Source organism: Belonocnema kinseyi, chromosome 6, assembly GCF_010883055.1.
Source record: "Belonocnema kinseyi isolate 2016_QV_RU_SX_M_011 chromosome 6, B_treatae_v1, whole genome shotgun sequence".
Classification (NCBI taxonomy): Eukaryota; Metazoa; Arthropoda; class Insecta; order Hymenoptera; family Cynipidae; genus Belonocnema; species Belonocnema kinseyi.
Window position 1 is genome coordinate 63474474 of NC_046662.1, and position 23508 is coordinate 63497981.

A 23508-nucleotide genomic window follows, 5' to 3' on the forward strand; every position below is an offset into this window, starting at 1 on the left:
ATGTTTACCAATAAGATCAATTTTCTGCCATAATAGACAAATTTTTAAAAAAGTACATGAATTTTCAACCAATAATTTGAATTTTAAAGGAATTTAATACCAAAAAGCGGAAGTAGTCACCAAGAAACTTAAATATTCTCCCACAAATTCAAATTTTCAATAAAATGCATGAATTTTAAACTAAGTATATAAATTTTGAACCAAACATGTACATGTTCAACAAAACAGTTAAATTTAAAAAGAAAATATTTTATATCGCATTTTAAACCCAAGAAGAGGAAGGTTTAACAAAATAGTTAAATTTTTAATAAAACAACATTTTTTAGTCATTTACTTTTTTATTTAAAAAATTCTTTAGTAAACCAAGAAGGATTAATTCTCAACAAAATACTTTGAATATTAAATTCAGCTTTAGGTTTTCGAAAATTCCCTAAATCTATCAGATTTTCTCTTACATTCCCTGACGTTATAGAACTACCTGATCTGTAGCAACTATGTAAATTAAAAAAAATATGTTTATTCCACTTTAGAATATTTTTGTAAAAATATATGCAGTGATTATGATATATAATTTTTTGCACAATAAATGCTTAAAATTCTCTTAAATTCTATATGAATGCCCTGTTCGAACTGAAATACTGGACTGGGTAGTCGAGAAAAATCTATCCAAATTCGATTGAAATTTTTTTATAATTAGTTGAATATTTATCTTCTTAAATTATAATATTATTCACTTTATAAAGCGTAATTCGATAATCTTTTACTTAACACAATTTTCAATTTAAAATTTTTATTTTTAAGTATACATTTTCAATTTAAAGAATTTAAAAATGCAGTCTTCTAAGCCTTTAACAATTAAAAATTAAAAGCCGTTAAAAATCCGTTTTTTTATATTCGGGTTTTTGTTATTAAAAATTGAGTTTATTGTAGTTGAAATATCAACTTTAAATTTATCTTTGGAAACTCTCAATTTTTTTAACAAAATCATTTTTTAATTTAAAAAAAAATGAAGAACTACTTCAGAACAAAAAATTTAATTCTCTGCTAAATTTTATATTTGAAAATTTTAAAAAATGAGTTTTGAACAAAGTAGTTCCAGCTTCAAACCAAGCAGTTGATTTTTTAACCAAGAAAGGTGAATTTTCAACAAAGAAGATTAATTTAAAAAAAAAGTTTCATTTTCAATAAAAAACAATGAAATTGCTACCAAAAAGTTCTAAACAGTTGAATTTTCAACTAATAATATTTATTTTCTCCAAGAAAAACCCGGATTCCCACAAATTACATCAATTTTAAAACAAACAGTTATATTTACAAAAATTGAAGATCATGATCTAACCAAAAATGGAATAATAACATTTTCAGTAAAAAAATTTAAATTTAAAAGCAAATTTTCTTCAAAACAGCTGAATTTTCAACGACAAATTTAATTTTCAACCAAACAGATAAAATTTAAAAACTGGTCGAATTTTTAGTTGAAACAATTAATTTTCAAAATAAAAAGATAAATTTTCAACAACAAATGTAATAATTGATATTTCAAACTAAAAATATTTTAATTTAAAATGAACATACGTATAATTTAATCGGAAAAAAATTTTTTAACGAAGGGTATGAATTTTCTACTAAAAGTCATAATGTTTCACCCGAAAATCAAATATTTAAATCTGAATTTTAAAAAAGTAATTTTTAATTAAAAATGTGACAAAAAATACGAATTTCCAACAGCCAGAAGGATTAATTTTCTACCAAAAAAGACAAATTTTTAACCAAATACAAGCATTTGTTACTGAGAATGATCAATTTTTATTTGAAAAAATTAATTTTAAAGCAAAATAAACGAATTTTCAACAAAACAGTTGACTTTTTTATATTAATTTTCAATCAAATTTTAAAACCAAAATATGAATATTCATCAAAATAGTTAAATTCTCAATGAAACAAAATTTTGCATTCAACAATATTTTTTAGTCAACCTAAAAGGATTAATTCTCAAAGAAAAACGTAATATTTAATATTTCAAAGACAAAGGATCTTATTTTTGTACCAAGAATAGTTGAATTTAACCAAAACAGATGAATTTTCAAGAAAATATTTTGAATCCTCAGCGAAAAGTGGTTAATATTTAAACAGATAGTTGCGATTTTTAACCATAATAATAAAATTAACTTTAACTTTAGTTTTTCGAAAAATCTCTTTTTTCAAACAATTTACATTTTTTTAATGTTCTTAATGTTATTTTTCACGATTCAAAAAAAAAACAAACTAACGAAAATTATTCATGGCAAATTAATTGTTCTGTTATCTAATTAACCTTGTTGTTAGAAAAATCATTTTTTAATTGAGAAATTCTTTAAAAATTCAAAATTTGTTTCGAAAATTCATATATTTGATTAAAATTTTTTTAAATTAAAAATTAAATTTTTAATTACAAGTTTAAGTATTCTATTGTTTACTGAAAATTCACATTTTTGACAGACATATCATCTTTTTGGTTTAAAATTCATCTAAAGTGAAATATTTAACTATTTTATTAAAAATTAATTCTTTTTTGTTGAAAATTGGTCTTTTACTGTAGAAATTATCCTTTTTGCACCGAAAAAAAGTAAAAAAGTACTGAGGAATATTCTAATAAAACATAATAATGTTTTAGCAAAACACAGAGAGAAGATTAATTTTTGACAAAACATTTTAATTGATGAGCCCAAAACGATTTAAACTTAACCCTTAAACGGCCAAAACGCCACTACCGGTACACTGCTTTTCAACGGCCAGTAACTAAGACTATTCGACACTAGAAAAAATTGAGGCACATATATTTTTATTGCTTAAGATCTCCTCTTTCCAACGGTGCCAATGAAATTCCTCAAAAAATTTATTTATTATCCCAAAATGCAGTTTAAACAAACAAAAAACGTGATTTTTCGTGCCTATTTTTTTTGTGAATCATTTTCCAAAGCTTTTCGAGTCTGTAATTAACCTGGAATCTCACTAACCGGTGGAATAAATGTCTAAACTTTGAGAATCCATGGTTCAAAGATCGATTTTTCGTTTTAGTATTTTCAAAATGGCGTCTTAATGGCAAAATTTTTGTGAAAACATTCATGAATTTTTTTACAATAAACGATGCGCTTTTCGGAAAAATCATTAAGAATAAAGAGTTCTTGTAATCAGCCAAGAAATATGCCTGAATTTTTTCGAAGCGTTTTGAGCAAAATTTTGTATTTTGCATATGAATAATTTTTACAAAATTCAAAATTTTTCTCAAAACGCTCCTTCCACGCATTGTCATCCTGGGAATTTTCGAGTACACCCAGCAAAAGAAAAATGCCAAAGCGTAAAGCCTCAAAAATTGTAACAAACTCCGAATCGGAATGGGATTCCGATGAAAATGATGAACGTATCATCATACCTAATCCAGATTACTCTGGCTCTGATGGAGATGATTCATCAGATGACGAGAATTCGGGATTGGAATTTCCCAGACCAAATGTATCATATAGATCTGTTTTCCATAACTACACAGCATCTCAAAAACAATTGGAATCAAATCACGTTTTTTCATGGAGTAATGAAGAAAAAGTTTGCTCTGAAAATTTCTGTAAAGAAATCAGCAGGAAATATTTGTCGCGATCAAAACTAGGTGATTTCGAAACTCACAGATACGAATCACGAACAAGAGCATTATGTAATAATGAACAATGTCGCCAGAGGACTACTAGATTTTGCATTGATTGCAACATGTATTGCTGCTTACATTGTTTCTCAAAATTACATTCTGAAACAGCAGGATCAAAATGATTTCAACGGATTGAAATCTGAAATGAAAAAAATTCTCCATAAAAAAATTAAAAAATGTAAAAAAAATATAAAAAATCCCTTAAAAAAAAAGGGACTATCGATATTCGTCGACCTCCACGTTGGTGATAGTTGGGCAACGTAAACTTTGTTTGCGGCAGACGGACGATAGATATTCGTGAATCATTTTACTCTTACACGATGCTTAGAACTATGAAAATTTGTAATCAGCCGAGAAATACGCCTGAATTTTGCCGGAGCGTTTTGAGCAAAATTTTGAATTTTGTAAAAATTATTCATATGCAAAATCCAAAATTTTGCTCAAAACGCTTCGAAAAAAATCAGGCGTATTCCTTGGCTGATTACAAGAACTTTTTATTCTTGATGATCTTTCCGAAAAGCGCATCGTTTATTGTAAAAAAATTCATGAATGTTTTCACAAAAATTTTGCCATTAAGACGCCATTTTGAAAATACTAAAACGAAAAATCGATCTTTGAATCATGGATTCTCAAAGTTTAGACATTTATTCCACGTGTTAGTGAGATTCCAGGTTAATTACAGACTCGAAAAGCTTTGGAAAATGATTCACAAAAAAAATAGGCACGAAAAATCACGTTTTTTGTTTGTTTAAACTGCATTTTGGGATAATAAATAAATTTTTTGAGGAATTTCATTGGCACCGTCGGAAAGAGGAGATCTTAAGCAATAAAAATATATGTGTCTTAATTTTTTCTAGCGTCGAATAGTCTTAGTTATTGGCCGTTGAAAATCAGTGTACCGGTATTGACGTTTTGGCCGTTTAAGGGTTAATAAAATATTTTTTATTTTAAAACGGATCTCCACGTTTCGAGACCCCCTGGATCCGAAAATCAGGTTTTCACGATGGCCTCTGTCCGTTCGCAAACACGATAACTCTCGAAAAAATGAGCAAATCAAATCCATCTTTGGCACACTTACTTTAAGTCCTAAAAGAAAGGAAGAGTTCGTGAACCAGCTATTTTTGATAAAAATTCAAAAAGTTAGCGCATTTTGAAAATTTTTGAGACAACTTTTTTTTTGAATTTGAAAATTCTTTGTTACGGATATTTATAATAATAAAAAGAACAAACAAGCCAAAAAACGCAAGATATGAAAAAAGTCAAGGTAAGAAAAACATTTCTTTTTGAAAGCCCTACAAGATCATCATAACAAATTTTTGGATTTTCTTCAAAAATTCAAATTTTTATTGCACAAAAAATAATGAAAAATGAAAAATTCTATTTTGTGGACAAACTATGTAGGATACGAAAAAGATGAAATAACAAAAATTGTTATCCTAAAAAAGATCTACAATTTCTTTATGGATAACTTCTTGATAGAACGCGTACTTTTTGTTTTATTCTTGAAAAATAACATTGAAAAAAATAATAATAAAAAAAATGTGTGTCACGATGAGAATATGTACCTCAAAGCCTACAGAGCTTTGAGAAACTTAATCTTTGACAATACTTAATTAATTAGAAAATTCAGAACATGAAGCCGCATATAAATACTGCCATCTAAAAGAGATTTTTTTGATCAAGTTTTTTTCAAGCATTCCAAATGCAAAGAATACAGATTTTTTATATATTTTTTTGATGTTTTTTATTGGGATTGGATAAGGGTGGGAATAAAGAGGACGAATGAAATAGAAAGGGAAGGAAGGGGATTCGGTTGGTTGGTTTCTCTTTTTTTCCTCCTTTTTATTTTTGTCCAAAGTTAAGACGAATAATTTTCTTTCCTTTTTTTCTTTTTTAGGGTGAAAGGAGGGGAGGAAAATGTTCTTTTTTCAGATTCCAATGGGAACATTTTGCGGTAGTTGTCCAAATTTGGTCGTTATATTCTTGATTTTATTTTCAGGGATTCTCCACGTCAAGTTGATTATTGAACGCTAAAAAGGGATTTTAAGTTTGATTTGTATCTAATTTAAATATAGTCAATATAGTCACTCGCAAGATGGAAGATAAGTGGACGATTAGACATGGAAAGTTAGCAACAGCAATCCCCACTTGACCGATGGTCTGTAGGTTTCAGATATGTTGTTGATATATATACATATATACGTTATGTAGTTGATAGATGGGTCAGTCGATCAGGAAATTATAAGATCCATCGTCGTTTGCTTGCCAGTATCCGTTGTAGCCTGAGAAGCGAAAGGTTCGAAAAATGCTGCTCATTGCCGTAATACTTGTGCTACTATCGACAAGCCTTACAGATGCAAATAACAGATTTTTTGGACCATGGTTCCCAGCCACAGAAGGCGAACCTTGGCCGCTGCCCTGGAGAAGAGTTCTGGGCAATAATTCCCTAATTTTGCAACCAAACAGTTTCGCCATTGAAGTAAGTTTAAATATTATTCTTTCAAGGGAGATATCATATCTTACACATTCACTGATAATTAAAGTAAAATTTCAATCGTGCTTCAAACAAGCATTTAAAAGAATCTTTTGATTTCTTCTTTTATAGGAGTAAGATTTGTTTTTGTAGGTCTTACGTAAGACTTACGGTCTAACCATAAGACCTATAAAAACAAATCGTACTCTTATTTACATTGACAGTCAAAGAAAGGACTTATTTTATTCTTATTAAATCTACTTATTAATTTTTCTTTTGTAACATCAAACATTTACATGAAAAATATATCATGGTTCGTCTGTATGAAATTCAACACAAAGGTGCTTGAATGTTTAATTTTTTTAGTGTTCCTGTTTCAGATCTACCTGAAGTTCCGAACGTTCAAATTAACGAATTTTTTTACTGATGGCTTTGTAAACTAGAAACAGTTCTGCAATGTTAATTTAAATAATGTTGCAAATTACAAAGTTAAAAAAAGACTTCGAATACATTATTTTAATTTCAGCTTAAAAAATAGTTTTTGATCAAATAAATCTGTGAAAAAATTGTTTGTTCATTGGAACGTTCTAAACTTCAGTTACATCTATTTCGGGGACTTTATACTATATTAATCCCGAAACAGAAAAATCGCTAGGCCCGTTCTTAAAGAATTTTTTAAGTTGTCTTAAGAGATGTATTAAGTTAAAGCCAAAAACGCTTAGATTGTGAATTTAAAAACACAATTAAGGAGACATGTTACAACTATTTTAAGACCAAAATGAAAAAAACGGATTCCACTGTTGTGCAAAATACTGATAATTGTTTATTAAAATCACATGGTATAACAGAAAAGCTACATTTATGATAAATACACACAATTAGGTCAAAACTGATTAGGGCTTGTGCATAAATTACATAAAGTCTTTTGGGTGGGGGTGTAGGCCAATGATTGTTCCGTGCTGACTTACGTAGGGTGAGATTTTTTCCGAGTGTTCAAAATCTTAAGATTTTATTAACTTATAAAATAAAATGTGTAAATAACATTAATTATTAAGTTTTATAAATTTCAAGTTTTATAATCTTTTTAGAACCAAAATTTGTATTAAAAATGAACTTAAATGTTCATTAAAACTATTATTCTTCAGTCTGAAAATGATCTAAAATCATATTTTTCTATCAGAGGCTTCACAGCAATCATCATTTTTGGGTTTTAAATCCAGCTGTTTGATAGAAAATTCGTATTTTCAGCGTTGAAAATTTATTTTTTAATTGAGAATTTACCAATTCCATTGTTTGATGAAAATGTATATTTGGTAGTAAAAAATTTAACTATTTGTTTGGCAATTTATATATTCTGTTAAAAATTTGACTTCTTTAGTACAAAATTAATCCTCTTGATTGAAAATTAAAGTATTAAATTCAAAATTTGTCTTTTTAACTTGAAAATTTTAAGTTAGATTAAGGCCATGTGATGAGTGGGTCACGTGACCGGATTCCTACCTTACCGCCACTTTTTTTATTTCCCAACTTATATTCACACGAAACGCCACATCGAATTGAAAATTTGGGATACTAAACAAGAAGCACTAAGAATGGTGGATCTGGTGCTAAATTTGTATAATTAAGAAAAAAGTTTTTTGTTGCAAATATTTTTTTTTGCTTTTTTTATAATTATTAAAGATCAGGAAGAGACTCACCTTTCTTAGTGCTTCTTATTTATTATCCCAAATCTTCAACTCGATGTGGCCCTTCGTGTGAAAATAAGTTGGAAAATAAGAAAGGTGGCGGTAAGGTAGAAATCTGGTCGCGTGACCCACTCGTCACATGGCCTTAAAATTTTGTTTCTTTTTTGGTTTTAATATTCTCATCTTTTTGCATCAAGTGTAATCTTTTTTGGCTTGAACTGCAACTTTCTGGTTCATAAATAATAATCTTTGTTGGATTTTTTGATAAAAATGTATCTATTTTGGTTGAAAATGTAATTATTTTGTTGAAAATTTATATATTTTGTTACAAATTCGACTTTTTTGTGAAAAAATTATGATTTCAGTTGAAAATTTAACTATTTGGAAATTTATATATATTTTTAAATTGGAAATTTGTAGAAATTTAATACTCTTTTTTATAAGACGCTCATTTTTTGTTTTAATCTTAAAAACTCATATTAAAAAACTGATTTTTTTCGAAAAAGACGCAAGATACGAAAAAATAAATAGACACAAGTTATTCGACAAAAAAAGCCATAAACTTGTTATTATTCATATTTTGATAGGACACATAGTTTTTGTTTTAAACGTAAAAAATAACATTAACATTTAAAAAATTAAATTTTGGGGAAAGCGACATAGGCTACGAAAAAAACAATGGCCTAAAGGTTTTTACCCATAAAATAGCAACAAATTTGATTTTCTTTCTGAAAATACATTAAAACAAAAAATTTAATTTTTAAAATTTTTGTTCTAAAAAATACATTTTTTCAACAAAATAGGCGAATCCTAAAACAAAACAAAAAATCTAATTTTTACGTCTTGCTTTTTAACCAAAATCTACGATATTTTTTTAAAAGAGACAAATTATCTACAAAACAGTTGAACCTTTTAATACAAAAATAGAAATATTCAACGAAATAGATTAATTCTCTACCAAGGAGATTTATTTTCTTTTAAAAAGATGGATTTTCAATGAAATAGTTCTTATCAACCAAAGATATGAATTTTCAACTGAAATAATGAATCTTTAATAATAAATGATTAATTTTCAACTAGTTTTATTTTTAACCCAAAAAGCAACATTTTCAACAATATAGTTCAATTTTTACCCACCAAATATTTTTCATTTATGAAAGAAAAAAAATCACCTAAGTTACAATGTTAGAGAATAAATAATTATTTTGAATACAAGACAAACATTTTGAATAAACCTTTTTTTAATTTGTTTTTAAGGTCTTATAAGTACATAATTTTGCTAAGATTTTTTGAAAAAGATAAGATATCAAATATGTCGAAAAAGTATAATGTTTTGTTTTCTGGGTTGCTGAAAAATTGTTGGAAAAAATTGTGAAAGTTTAAGAAATACTTATGACTCTTAGAAGATTAGAGGATAAACATCTTTTAAACAAAAACAAAAATTATAAAAATTTCCCTTTATTCTTTCAAATATTTTCAACATTTATGAAAATTGTAACAATCTTCTTTCGCTTTTCAATTGACAATAAAAATCTGAGAAATGCTTCCAACAAAATGTTAAAAAGAATTTGCTTGAACTGAAATAAATTCAGAAATTATAATTTAACTCCCGAAGTATATAAATTATTATTTTACACGGTATAAATATCCACACATTAAAAATTGAATTAAAAAACGTTAGAATATTATAAATAGATCACAAAATATTATAATGTCCTAAAAATTGACAGGTATTATAAATTGATGAGTTCAAAAAATTATAACATGAAAAAATTTCTTAGATGAAATACGTTTCTGATCAAGAACAAACACCGTCTGAGTTAAAACTGGAGAGGATAGAAAGTAAAAAATGTCAGGCATCGATAATCACCATAAAATAAAACAAAGGTGACAGATTTGTAGAACTCCAAAATCTTTCCTGCCTTTTCTAATTATTCGAAAAGATAATTGGTTTTCGACGGAAACAAGAAATAACTATTATCTTTTAATATTTAAATAGTTAAAAACGCAGCTGTAAAACAAGTTTGCAAATTTAGTTTTTTTACAACAGTCACATTAAATTTTTACCACAGTTTTTTGCACATTCATACCTGGCCATCCATTACAACAGAATTTATTATAATTGTTTGAAACAGAACTCGCCAAACGGCGTTAACAAAAATACTGCAAAATTACCAAGAGCGGTAATTACTAAACTCATCCATTTACTTGCGAGGAGCTTCACAAAGTAATTATGTAAAGCTCTCCACGTGGGTCCCTTAGTAATCAAGGTGCCTTCTTTTGGCGTTACTATATATATTCAGATCATCTTATTTATTTAACTTATATTTATATTTTACTATTTTTCGTGTATCCCCAACCGTTTTCGAAATAATTCAAAATTACATTTTTCTTTTGAATTTCGAAAATCTGTTAAGTGCTTCAAGTATTGATGGCCAAGAATCACGCCCTTTAAAGTAGTTCTGAAATTACTTTCATTTTTCACGCATCTCACCGTTTTACAAATAAATGAAAATGTTACTTCTTTTTATTTAAAAAATGTTCTTATTGGGTTAGCCCAAATTGGTCGAAAACAAACATCCTCCTGAAAATCATTATTTTTTTGTTAGTTTTTATGTATTTCTGACCGTTTTTGTAGTTATTCAAATTTTTGATTTTTCCCAATTTCGAAAATCTGTTTACTGGTTTAGGTTGGGATGGCCGAGGACCAACCCCCTTTAGGAAACTTTATTAAAAAGATCTATTTCAGATTGCAGTATTTATATACGTCTTAATATTCTGATTTTTCTACTAAATTAAGTAGTAGTTAAAGATTAATTTTCTCAAGGCTCTGTAGGCTTTGAGGTACACATTCTCATCGTGAAACTCGCGCTGCGCGCTAGATTTTTGACGGACATTTATAAATGTATATTTTCTGAACCACCTTAAATAAATAAAAAACTACAATCCCTTTTTCAGACGTTTTTCTCTAACTCGCGTTTTTTATGCTAAAAATATAATTTTTTTCATATTTTTTTTATTCATAAAACGAAATATTCTACAAGTCTTCTTTTAACTTTTTTGCGAACACGGAGTCTTTTCGCGTAATATCGGAATTTTCGATATTCTGCATAATACTTTTAATAAATAAAAACAAAATGACGAGTCCTATTAAAAAATCAATATAAAAAATTTTGTAGGATTTTTCAAAAGCTATGATTTATCTTAGAGATATTTTGGTGTCAAATTTCGTGCAATCATAATACTTTCTCAATAATACATGATGATAACGTAATAAATTATTACAAATTTGTATATTTGTTTTGAGGAAATAACTTTTTTCTATCAATTTGTTTTCGCACCTTTTGTCGTGTTTCCACTAATTTTTCATTTTTATGATTAAAACAAAAACTACGTGTTCTGTTAAAAAGTGATTTATAACTAATTCATAGCTCTTTTTCGAATAAAAAGTTTTTGTGAAATCATTTTTTTCCCTAACTTTAATCGTTTTTCCACCAATTTTATTGTATCTTTTTATTTCCAATATTATTTTTCACGAATAAAACAAAAAGTGCGCATCATATGAAGATGTGATTAGTAACGAATTTTGTGGATCTTTTTTGGGATCAAAATTTTGATTTTTGATTGATTTACAATTTTTTGAAAATGCTGTAACACTAAGAATTTTCTTTTTATCGAAAAAAGTCATGAGAATAAATTGTTAGGCTTTCCGAGCACTATAAACAGCCATGCATAACAATTTTAAATATAAAAAAATAGTTCTAAAGTCCTAAATCGTACAAACTTTAAAGAAATAATCACCCAAATTAACTTCAGAAAACCCCATGTTATATTTATCACCCCATATTATTTAAAAACCCATGAAAACTACCTCTAACACATTTACCTGAAAAAATCTCAAGAGTCGGCCGGGAAATCAAACAAAATTTAGCCAGAAATGTTTCTAAATGAATTTCCAAGAGACTCAGAACGCCAAATTTTTAAAAATAATTTGTCTAAACAAATAGTTTAAACAAGAATTGCTAAATTTGCAATATATTGCAAAAATGATGCAAAATAACATAAACCCTAAACCCATAAGCCCAAAAACCATAAACCGATAAACCCTAAACTCATAAATCCTAAACCCATTGACCCTAAATCGATAAGCCCTGAACCCATAAACCCTAAATCCATAATGCCTAAACCGATAAACCCTAAACCCATAGACCCCAATCCCATAAACCCTAAACCCATAGACCCTAAACCGATGAACCCTAAACCCATAGACCCTAAACCCATAAACCCTAAACCCATAAACCTATAGACCCTAAACCGATAAACCCTAAACCCATAAACCCTAAGCCCATAATGCCTAAACCGATAAACCCTAAACCCATAGACCCTAAGCCCTTAAACCCTAAGCTCATAGAACCTAAACCGATGAACCCTAAACCCATATTCCCTAAACCCATAAACACTAAACCCATCCACCTATAGAGCATAAACCGATAAACTCTAAACCCATCCACCTATAGAGCATAAACCGATAAACTCTAAACCCATAAACCCTAAACCGATAAACCCTAAACCCATTAACCCTAAACCGATAAGCCCTAAACACATAAACCCTAAAATCATAAACGCTAAACACATAAGCCCTAAACAGATAAAAAAAAATTAATCTAAAAAATTAATCTAGGAAAAATAATTTGTTCCAACAAATTTTTCTTGCAAAAATAATAGCAAACTTGAAATTAGCGCACGAAAAAACCCTTTAGTTATCTTATTATGTATTTGTATTATTATTCATTTTCTTGTAGACGTTAAAAGCTTTATTAAGATTTAATATAGATTATGCAAAATTAATTTAATAATAATTATTATTTAGTCATATCGTTTTAACAAATTGTATTTTAAATATGAAATAAACTGCTTCAGACATATTTTTGCCATGAGAATTAGATTTTAGAATTTATTTTGAAAAAAATTTAAATTAGCAATAATTTATTCAAACAAATTTATTTTGCAAAAATCATGGCAAATTTAAAATCAGCTATGCCTCAAATTCCTTAAATTCTATATTCTTCATCTAGTTTATGACCCGAAATCTTATATTCACGAAACGGCTATACAATTAAATTTAAAGAAAACTTGATTTCGCCATATTTTGTTCAAAAACAATGTTTAAACAAATTATTTTGAAAAATTTGGCCTGGTGAGTCTCTTTGTAATTCAATTACAAACAGTTCTGGCTGAATTTTGTTTGATTTGGTTTAGATTTGCGACCTGTAGGTGGTTTTGAACGAAATTATTGCTATATCCCCAATGTACGGTAAAACACTAAAAAAAATTTAATAATTACATAAATTACCTTCAGAAACTCCCAAGTTATATATCCAACTACATATTTATTTTTCTGTTGCTCATATAGGCAATATTAATATGAAAATTATTTTTTATCACACTGCCATCATAAGTGCAATTTTAGGTACTGTGAGCAATATCTAAAGTAGCACTTCTTAGCCTAGGCCGTAAAAGTTTTACTTAGGGTACAGCGTACCATAAAGTAACGGACACTGTGATCTGATTGGTTGATGGATATCTATATTTGTACTTTATAGTAAGATGAGTGCAGTGACGCCAATTTTGGATTGGATTTCCTCTTAGGATTTTAGATTAGGTCTCTATACAGCCTATTTGCACTTATGATGACTGGCGTGATAAGAAACAATGTGTGAATTGCAGTTCTCTTTCTTAGCCTCGGCTACGCCTCGACTCCAACTCATATTGCAACTTTTACACTCGGCCAAAAATATGCCACTTAGGTTCCTTGTATCACAAATAACTATTTGTCCAATAAAATATGAGAAGGTATTATTTGTACAGTATGAGTAGATTTTTTTTTTCCAATCATGTTACCAGCGATCGAGTCCAGCAACCGCGCCTGATCCCGGGTTAAGGATAGTGTATAAACTGTCATGAAATAAAATTATATTTTTTATATTTTTTCTGCATTTCGCAGTGAAAAATAAAAAAGTGAAGGTAATTTAGAAAATCCTGAGGAAGGGGATGACTGGTTTCGCGATTCTGTAGATCCGCACCTGAGTGAAGTTTCAAAAACTTATTTTTTCCGTGTAGTGAATTACGTATTTTATCTTAAAATAATAAAAATATTGTGTATTGACTTCGAAATAAAAATGTCATTCTTTTTTATATCCTTAGCCTGTATGTCATGCATAAAGATAATGTTATGTCTACAAATCTATAAAGATAATTCACAGTTAAATTTTCTACGTTATTTTTCCCGGTGATAAGATAAATCCTTTACTAAAATTGCATTCTACTAAGTATAGATTTCTAATATTCGAATGGAATAAAGTTATTATCAAATGACAAAGATAAACGAATCTTTGTTTATAACTACTAGTCGTCACTTGCAAGATAAAAGATAAGTGAACGATTGGACAAAGAAAATTAGCGACAGTAATTCCCAATTGTCAGATAACCCGCGCACTTTAGAGATGCAGTTATATATTCATACACTGTACACATTTTTATAAGAAACTTCCAATATATGCATCAGAAGTTTATTTTCAAAACATAAGGCATGATGCAACCCGATGCAACTAAAAAGCTGAGAGTGCGGCCTCATGCATTTTGTCACGCTTGACTGAGCACCGCCTCTATTTAGGTTCCACCGCTCCGTTCATAACGAAGCTGCCCTGTACATCAATTCTAGGAATATCGTAAAACCGGACATTTTATATCGGGAGTTAAGTATATTTGTAAAACAATTTCTTAATGTGGAGAAATAATAATGATATAATGATAATAATGCTAAAACGGAAAAAACCGCTAGGCCCATTTATGAAAAAAAAACATCTTTTTCAAACTGTGAAGGGGTCATCCAAAAAATACGTAAGGATCTTTTCTAAAATTTGCACCCCCTTGCCCTTACTTCCGATATGTAAGATATCCTGATATTAATACTAAGATTAATATTAAGACACCGAAAAATTCGCTTCTTTGATTGAAAATTTAACTATTTTGATTTGGGCGTTTGTCGACAGAAAAATTCGGTTTTTTGTTCTTCTTTTTTTTTTTTGATATCCGACTTTTAATTGCGATCTTCATAATAAATTCGGCAACATTCATGATGAGTTGACACATTTTATGAGTTTTAAAAACAAATTTAACAAACAAATGCATTATTCAGGCATCTGTGGATGGAAAAATTCTTTTTTTTCTCGATTTCAGTCGATTTAATTGGGAAGTTCATGATGATTTCGCTAAATTCATAATTGGTTGATAAGTTATATATATTTTTAAAAACAAATTTAATAAACAAATGCATTATTCGAGCATCTGTCGATGGAATTTTTTTTCGATGTCCTAATTAAAAGTGTTGACATAGAAAAAAATTAATTTTTCTGTAGACAAATGCCTGATTAATGTATTTGTTCATCAAATTTACTTAAAGAAATAATACAATTTGTCAACTCATTATGAATCTTGCTGAAATTCCCATCAAGTTCCCATCCGAAATGACTAGCATCGAAAAAACCGAATTTTTCTGCCGACCAAAGCCCGAATAATGCATTTCTTTATTAAATTTGTTTAAAAGATCATAAGATTAATAAACAAATTATGAATTTTGCTGCGAATACCATAAAGTTCCGAATTTAAAAAAATGTACATCGAAGAAAACGAATTTTTCTTTCGAAAAATGCCTTATTACTGCATTTGTTCATAAAATGTCTTGCAATATAATTAGAAAAAACGTATGATTATGGAAAATCTTAAAAACCTTTTTTCAACAAATAATTTGTTTATAAAAATTTTTGCTGTTTAATAATATATATAATATTGGAACATCTTAGCTAATATTAGTTTATGAAACTTAGGCTATTTCAACACTTTTCCTGTTCTTGACGAGCACGTGAAATAGATAAAATGGCCATCTTTTCGTCATATTTCTTTATTTATTTATAAAAAATTAAAAACCTAATTTAAAAAATCAGTCTCGACAACTATCTTAGAAATCTTAACAGCTTTTTTTCAAATTTTTTTTGTTCAAATCGCTCAGTATTTGTGGGCTGTATGATATTTTGAACCAAAAATGTCATTTTTTTCCCACTTCGAGCCGGGAATGTGAAATGAGATCATTTGAACTCCTACCCCGTCCCCGAGCCCTCCTTAATCGAAGTTTTGTGGGTGACTGAGGTAAGGATTTAATTTAGAAGTTGAAAAAAGGTAAGGCTGATTTTTCGACCATATGTGCTACGTTTAAATCGTAAAAATAAAATTGGAATCAATGTATGTTATGAATTGTAATAATATACATTTATGGAAATGATATACAATTAGAGATACAAATTTGAGTGCGAAGCACGAGATACGTGATGAGAATGAATTTGTTAAAGCCGAAGGAGCTTTGACAAAAAACAAGTCACTATGACCAAATTACTGTTGTCGATATTTTGACTTTTAGTTTAAAAAAATCTGTGGATATCTGGAACATACAAAGACCGAGCTCGGAGCGCGAGACAAGTATATAATAAAAAAACCGTGTCCACCCACTCGAACTTAACCCTTAAACGGCCAAAACGCCACTACCGGTACACTGCTTTTCAACGGCCAATAACTAAGACTATTCGACACTAGAAAAAATTGAACCATTTTCCAAAGCTTTTCGAGTCTGTAATTAACCTGGAATCTCACTAACACGTGGAATAAATGTCTAAACTTTGAGAATCCATGGTTCAAATATCGATTTTTCGTTTTAGTATTTTCAAAATGGCGTCTCAATGGCAAAAGTTTTGTGAAAACATTCATGAATTTTTTGCAATAAACGATGCGCTTTTCGGAAAAATCATCAAGAATAAAAAGTTCTTGTAATCAGCCAAGGAATACGCCTGAATTTTTTCGAAGCGTTTTGAGCAAAATTTTGGATTTTGCATATGAATAATTTTTGCAAAATTCAAAATTTTGCTCAAAACGCTCCGGCAAAATTCAGGCGCATTTCTCGGCTGATTACAAGAACTTTTTATTCTCGACAAATTTTCCGAAAAGCGCATAGTTTTTCAATAAAAAATTTTCATAGTTCTAAGCATCGTGTAAGAGTAAAATGATTCACGAATATCTATCGTCCGTCTGCCGCAAACAAAGTTTACGTTGCCCAACTATCACCAACGTGGAGGTCGACGAATATCGATAGTCTCTTTTTTTTAAAGGGATTTTATATATTTTTTTTACAATTTTTAATTTTTTTATGGAGAATTATTTTCATTTCAGATTTCAATCCGTTGAAATCATTTTGATCCTGCTGTTTCAGAATGTAATTTTGAGAAACAATGTAAGCAGCAATACATGTTGCAATCAATGCAAAATCTAGTAGTCCTCTGGCGACATTGTTCATTATTACATAATGCTCTTATTCGTGATTCGTATCTGTGAGTTTCGAAATAACCTATTTTTGATCGCGACAAATATTTCCTGCTGATTTCTTTACAGAAATTTTCAGAGCAAACTTTTTCTTCGTTACTCCATGAAAAAACGTGATTTGGTTCCAATTGTTTTTGAGATACTGTGTAGTTATGGAAAACAGATCTATATGATACATTTGGTCTGGGAAGTTCCAGTCCCGAATTCTCGTCATCTGATGAATCATCTCCATCAGAGCCAGAGTAATCTGGATTAGGTATGATGACACGTTCATCATTTTCATCGGAATCCCATTCCGATTCGGAGTTTGTTACAATTTTTGAGGCTTACGCTTTGGCATTTTTCTTTTGCTGGGTGTACTCGAAAATTCCCAGGATGACAATGCGGTGAAGGTGTGGTTTGATGTCAGAGTGCAATAAAGGTTACGGAGTCGTTGGAAATTTTTTATTTGAAAAACTATGCGCTTCTCGGAAAATTTGTCAAGAATAAAAAGTTCTTGTAATACCCCGAGGAATACGCCTGAATTTTTCCGGAGCGTTTTGAGCAAAATTTTGAATTTTGCAAAAATTGTTCATATGCAAAATCAAAAAATTTGCTCAAAACGCTTCGAAAAAATTCAGGCGTATTCCTTGGCTGATTACAAGAACTTTTTATTTTTGATGATTTGTCCGAAAAGCGCATCGTTTATTGTAAAAAAATTCATGAATGTTTTCACAAAAATTTTGCCATTAAGACGCCATTTTGAAAATACTAAAACGAAAAATCGATCTTTGAACCATGGATTCTCAAAGTTTAGACATTTATTCCACCGGGTAGTGAGATTCCAGGTTAATTACAGACTCGAAAAGCTTTGGAAAATGGTTCACAAAAAAAATAGGCACTAAAAATCACGTTTTTTTTTTGTTTAAACTGCATTTTGGGATAATAAATAAATTTTTTGAGGAATTTCATTGGCACCGTCGGAAAGAGGAGATCTTAAGCAATAAAAATATATGTGTTTTAATTTTTTCTAGTGTCGAATAGTCTTAGTTATTGGCCGTTGAAAAGCAGTGTGTCGGTAGTGGCGTTTTGGCCGTTTAAGGTTTAAAATACTAACGTAGTTCTTTTACACTGATTGAAAAAAATAGTTTTTCCAAAACGGTTCAAGCAATTTTTATTTTTGATCTTCAAATAAATCGTAGCATGTCTCTAAAAGGAAAAAAATACCAATCCAATTCTTAGTTTTTAAATTCATACCAGTTTTTGACAATTTACTGTCTAAAAGTAACACTTCATCGTTTCCGTTACTGCCTTAAAATTTTTAACGCGTTGCCATTACCGTTACTTAAAAAGTAACGCGTTATCTTGTCGTTACTTTTTTATTTATAATGAAATATATAATTAAAAAATGCCGAATTTGTCTACAAGTTCTCTATTATTTAAACTATTACAAAGCTTATAAATATATACTGCAGTCTTCTAAAGATTTATCGTAGAACCATTTTTTTTTTTTCAATAATACCATGTTTTCGAAATGTTCATTGCTCATGCGATATCTTTTGTCTAAAAGAATCAATCCGGCTGTGCTGAACAATCGGTCAACATATGCACTGCTTGGTAATCTATTGTACCAGATAAATAATTCGTTTAGATAAGGATACAAGCAAGCTGCAATTGTTTCAAGTTAAAGTTTGGTTTGTTTTGTTTATTTCAATTCGTGAAGTTTTCAAATTAATATGTTTTAAGTAATAAGAAAAAAGCATAAACACCAATTGTACGAATCTCACGGAATTTCGGTATATATAGAGGAGAGTACTCGAATATGAGATATTCTCGTAATATGAGAAAGCGGGGTATCAGCTAAACTAAGAGACCCACTCTGTTCGTTCTATCACTAACTTGTAGCCCTTGAAGAAAGAGTAATTTCGTGGTATAGTCCATTTTTCATTGGGCTTCTAAAGATTATAGGCGAACTTTTTGTGAAATCGATGGTGGTCGAGTTCTTGGAAGGGAATTCTTTAAACCCTATTTATTAATCATTAAATATGTATTTAGCCGTCAAGCTTATCTGGAGTGATGGGGATTGAATAACTAAGTAGGAAAATATCGATAGTGTTGAAGTTTTTCATTGTACAGGTCAGGCATAGTGAGTGCATAGTTGCAAGGTTTGGTTCTCATAATATGAGATACCTGTGGTTTTTATAACACTGTGGCTGCGCGGGGGAAATTTGTTACAAAAGTGTTTGTGAGTACTGCAAAAACTAAATATATCTAAATAGCAGTAAATTTATACTTCGGAAACATAGAATTAAGTTTTTCATTAAAAATAATACTTTATTTTGCATTTTATTAGCTATTTCCTGGGGTATCTCATATTATGAGAATAGTTTGACGAGTTTGGAAAAAGCACTTTTTTACATTTTTTGTATTTTCAGCATAAAAAAAATTTTAATAAAATTTTGTATTTGAGCTTCTCATGACAAGCTAAATTTCCTTTAAAATGACCTATATTACTTTTAAATTCGCGAAATGTCTCACTTTATGAAAATAAATCATCGTGAAAGCATTAAATACTTTTAAAAAATTATTGTTTTTGAAATCGGTCTTAGTGATTTTTTTTACTTTGGTCTTAAAATAGTCCTAGAATATCCACGAAATAAAAAAAAAAATACAAAATAACCAATAAACCCACCTTAAGGTTGGACACCAAGCAGGCGAACCGTGATAAATGAGCGGCTGACAATAAAAAGTGGAAATATCTCGTTGGTGAGTGAGAAGCAGCTATAGAAAAGTGCCTAAAAAAATGGATATAACATCATGGCTGTAAAATGTAGCAATAGAATATTGGCTGTAAAAAGTGGACAATGGTGCATGGACCGTAAGAAAGAGGAACAGAAAAACTTGGCAGTAAGAAGTGGACAAAAGTCGCGTGTCGGTGAATCGGCTCTGTTAAACGCTGCAAAGACAAGTCTCGTTCAAAGCCGAAAGTGCACGAGGACGAACCGGAGCTCGCCCGACTGGGCGATTCGCTTTCAGTGGCTAACTAGTTATTAGAAGTTTTTCGGTAAACTGAATTTCCACTAAACTTTGGAGGGCGTCCAGGCCGTCGAAACAATGAAAGAAAGTTCATGGAAACGTTTTAAACGATTGCTTTGCGATGAATTCTAAGAGAAAATTGAAAAGAAAATCACAAAACATTTTTTATTGTTTCCTAAAACTTTTTTAAAGTGTGTAAAATATTCTTTAAACTTTTGAAATTTTCCATATTAGATAATTTTAGAAAAATTAAGGAACATAATTCTTTTAATGCCTTTTTGTGTAATTTTGTTGCACATGTTTGTTTAAGTTTATGTTGGTTTAAATAATGAACTTTCAAATTTGAGTAAGTTTAAGAGACGTTCAGAAATTTTAAACGATTAAAAAATAATTAAAATTTGTAAAGATTTTTGAAAATTTTTGTAAGGTTTGAAGAAAATTTAAAAAATTTAAGTTCCTTGGAATAACTTAGAAGATTTTTAGAAATGAAAAAATTTTAAAATGTAAAAAATATAATTTAGGAGCTGTAAACGAATCTCGAAAGGTTTCAAGAGCATGGTCAAATTTTCTTTAAATGTTTGCGAAAATTTGGAATATTATAAGGCAATTTGTCAAAGATACAAGGGTCATGAGGGGTCCTGAATGCAATACTGATCATTACCTTCTGATCTCAAAAATTGTCTTAGATCGGGGATGGAGAAAAAAGAGAACCAAGAAAACAAAACAAACGCGAATCAAAATTGAGAACCTACAGAAACCGGATGTGCGAATAGATTTCCAAAATAAGATAATCGAAAGCATAGATAGGGCAACATGGGAGGACCTTATAGAAACCAAAGATATAGAGGGTGCCTGGACAATGTTACGGGATATCCTTGTTAGATGCACGATCAGAGTGTGTGGTACCGTAGTTGTAGGAAAAATGTCTGGCGATGCGTGTTGGAATGATGAAATTCAGACTGCCCAAAAAGCAAAGAGACAAGCGTACAAGAGAAATTTGGACATCGCAGGTCTTAGCAATGAGGAAAGAAATAGATGTAGAAATGATTACAGACACGAAAACAGGATACTCAAACGATTAGTTAAAGAAAGTAAAGATACAATTAGAGCAGAAGAAGAGATGAAAATACAAAACGACTTTGAAGGAAGCAAGAAACTGCTTTATAAAAAAATAAAAGGAAAGAAAAGTACAGAATTTGTCAACATGAGAAATAGTAGGGGAGAAATGGTATATGATTCAGACGGAATACTAGAGGCGTCACTGAGGTTAGAGATATAATTAAGAACTTGAAAAACGGTAAGGCTGCCGGAATAGACGGTATTATCGCTGAAATGCTTAAACACGGTAGCGAGTGCATACCACATAGACTATGCGAATTGATAAATTTATGTTTCGAAATGAGAGACGTGCCAGACGAGTGGAAAAAAGCGATTATCGTACCAGTATACAAAAGAAAGGGAAATAAGAGCGACTGCAATAATTACAGAGAGATTAGCTTATTAAGTACTGTAATTGAAATATACTCAAAAATACTTATTCGTAGGGTAATGAAAATAACGGAAGTAAAGATTTGGAAAGTCGAAAGTGGGTTTATACCAGGAAGGTCATGTAAGGATCAAATATTTAGCTTAAGGGCATGTGATACAGCTTAATACCTATATTACCGACTTCACTTTTTCGGTTCACTGAATGTTTTTTTGGAACCTAAGAACTTTTTTTGTAAATAAAATATCGAGCTGAAACTTTGGAAGAATTATTAGAGTACAATAAAGTAAGTTTAGGTACTGCATTTTGGTAGGAACTTCACTGAAAATTATTTCATCTTTTTTCTGAAACTCAACATTTTTTGAACGTTCGAACTTTTTTTATGCATAAAATATCGGTCTCAATATATTTCAACAATCAATTCCAACGGCATCAGCCGTTAACGTTGTACACGAAAATACGAAACCTGGCGGCCACTAGAAGAGGCTCTAGAGAGTTCGTATTTTCGTGTACAACGTTACCGGCTGATGCCGCTGGAATTGATTGTTGAAATATATTTTTTTACATCTATTATTATTGAGCTTTATACTTAAACGTAGTTTTGTTTCGGCTCTTGCATTTCTCAAAGTTTGAGACCGATATTTTATGTTTAAAAAAAGTTCGAACGTTCAAAAAATGTTGAGGTCCAGAAAAAAGATGAAATAATTTTCAGTGAAGTTCCTACAAAAATGCAGTACCTAAACGTACTTTATTGTGTTTTAATACATTTCCCGAAATTTCAGCTCGATATTTTATTTACAAAAAAGTTCTTAGGTTCAAAAAAACATTCAGTGAACGGAAAAAGTGAGGTCGGTAATATAGGTATTTAGCTGTGTCACATGCCCTTAAGGCAAATCCGGACGAGCCCCCATTCGATACCGGGCGACCTCTCAGAGTAAGCAGCCTCATCCTTGCATGCGGGGCTCTACAAGGATGGACCAAACCCCTTTCCCTAGCTTCTCGTGGGAACAACAATGACAACACCAAACATAGTTGTAGTAAGTGCGGTTCAAAACAACAGAACGTGCAGGGCTCCCGACAATGGGTCGGCCAACAATGCCGACCAATCTAGAGCTGGGGGAGCCAATGAAAATGGATTCAATGCGATGGGTCGGCGGGATCTCGTGACCTTTGGGTGGACGGAGCGACTGAATCACGACTTGCTAGACTGCTACGATGCGAGTGTGGCCCGTGAACGGGGTTACATGGCACGGCTGCATCCTCTTTGGTGCGAGAAACACCCGGAGCTATCGCACTTTTCGCAGCAACGTCTACGAAACACGCTGAACTACTCCGTAAAAGGGGCTATGTAAGCAGTCAAAGCTGCTGACCATCAGGCAGCATATTGTTGAGAGAATACGGATACTATCTGACGCTAAGAGAAGTCTAGAGTGGAGGTAGAGATGGGTCAGAGAAAATCAACAGTTTCTCTCTGACCCATCTCGACTCTTCCAAGACCCTCCAGTTACCGTCGAACACCCACCCAAACCAGAGGAGGTCGAAGTATTTTGGAGAGAAGTCTACGAAGTTCAGCATAGACTGGACGAAGACTCAGAAAATATTAGTAGCTTCAAGGAGTTATGTGTTGCCCTCATAACACCTAATAAAGAATGCCCACCCATCACTACCGAGGAGGTGAAAAGAGTATTAAGAGGGATGAAGAACTATTCCGCACCGGGACCAGATTGTATCAAAACCTTCTGGT

General features: G+C 30.5%; 1 protein-coding gene across 1 annotated transcript in view; it reads left to right on the top strand.

Annotated features, from left to right (window-relative positions):
* Window positions 1–5907: 5907 nt before the first annotated feature.
* The window catches only part of LOC117174837 (beta-hexosaminidase subunit beta-like), a 55323-nt gene continuing 37722 nt past the window's right edge, over window positions 5908–23508 (top strand). Inside the window, exon 1 of the mRNA XM_033364221.1 lies at window positions 5908–6158. Coding sequence (XP_033220112.1) covers window positions 5985–6158 — 174 coding nt within the window. The 5' untranslated portion in view covers window positions 5908–5984. The remainder of the gene's footprint in view (window positions 6159–23508) is intronic.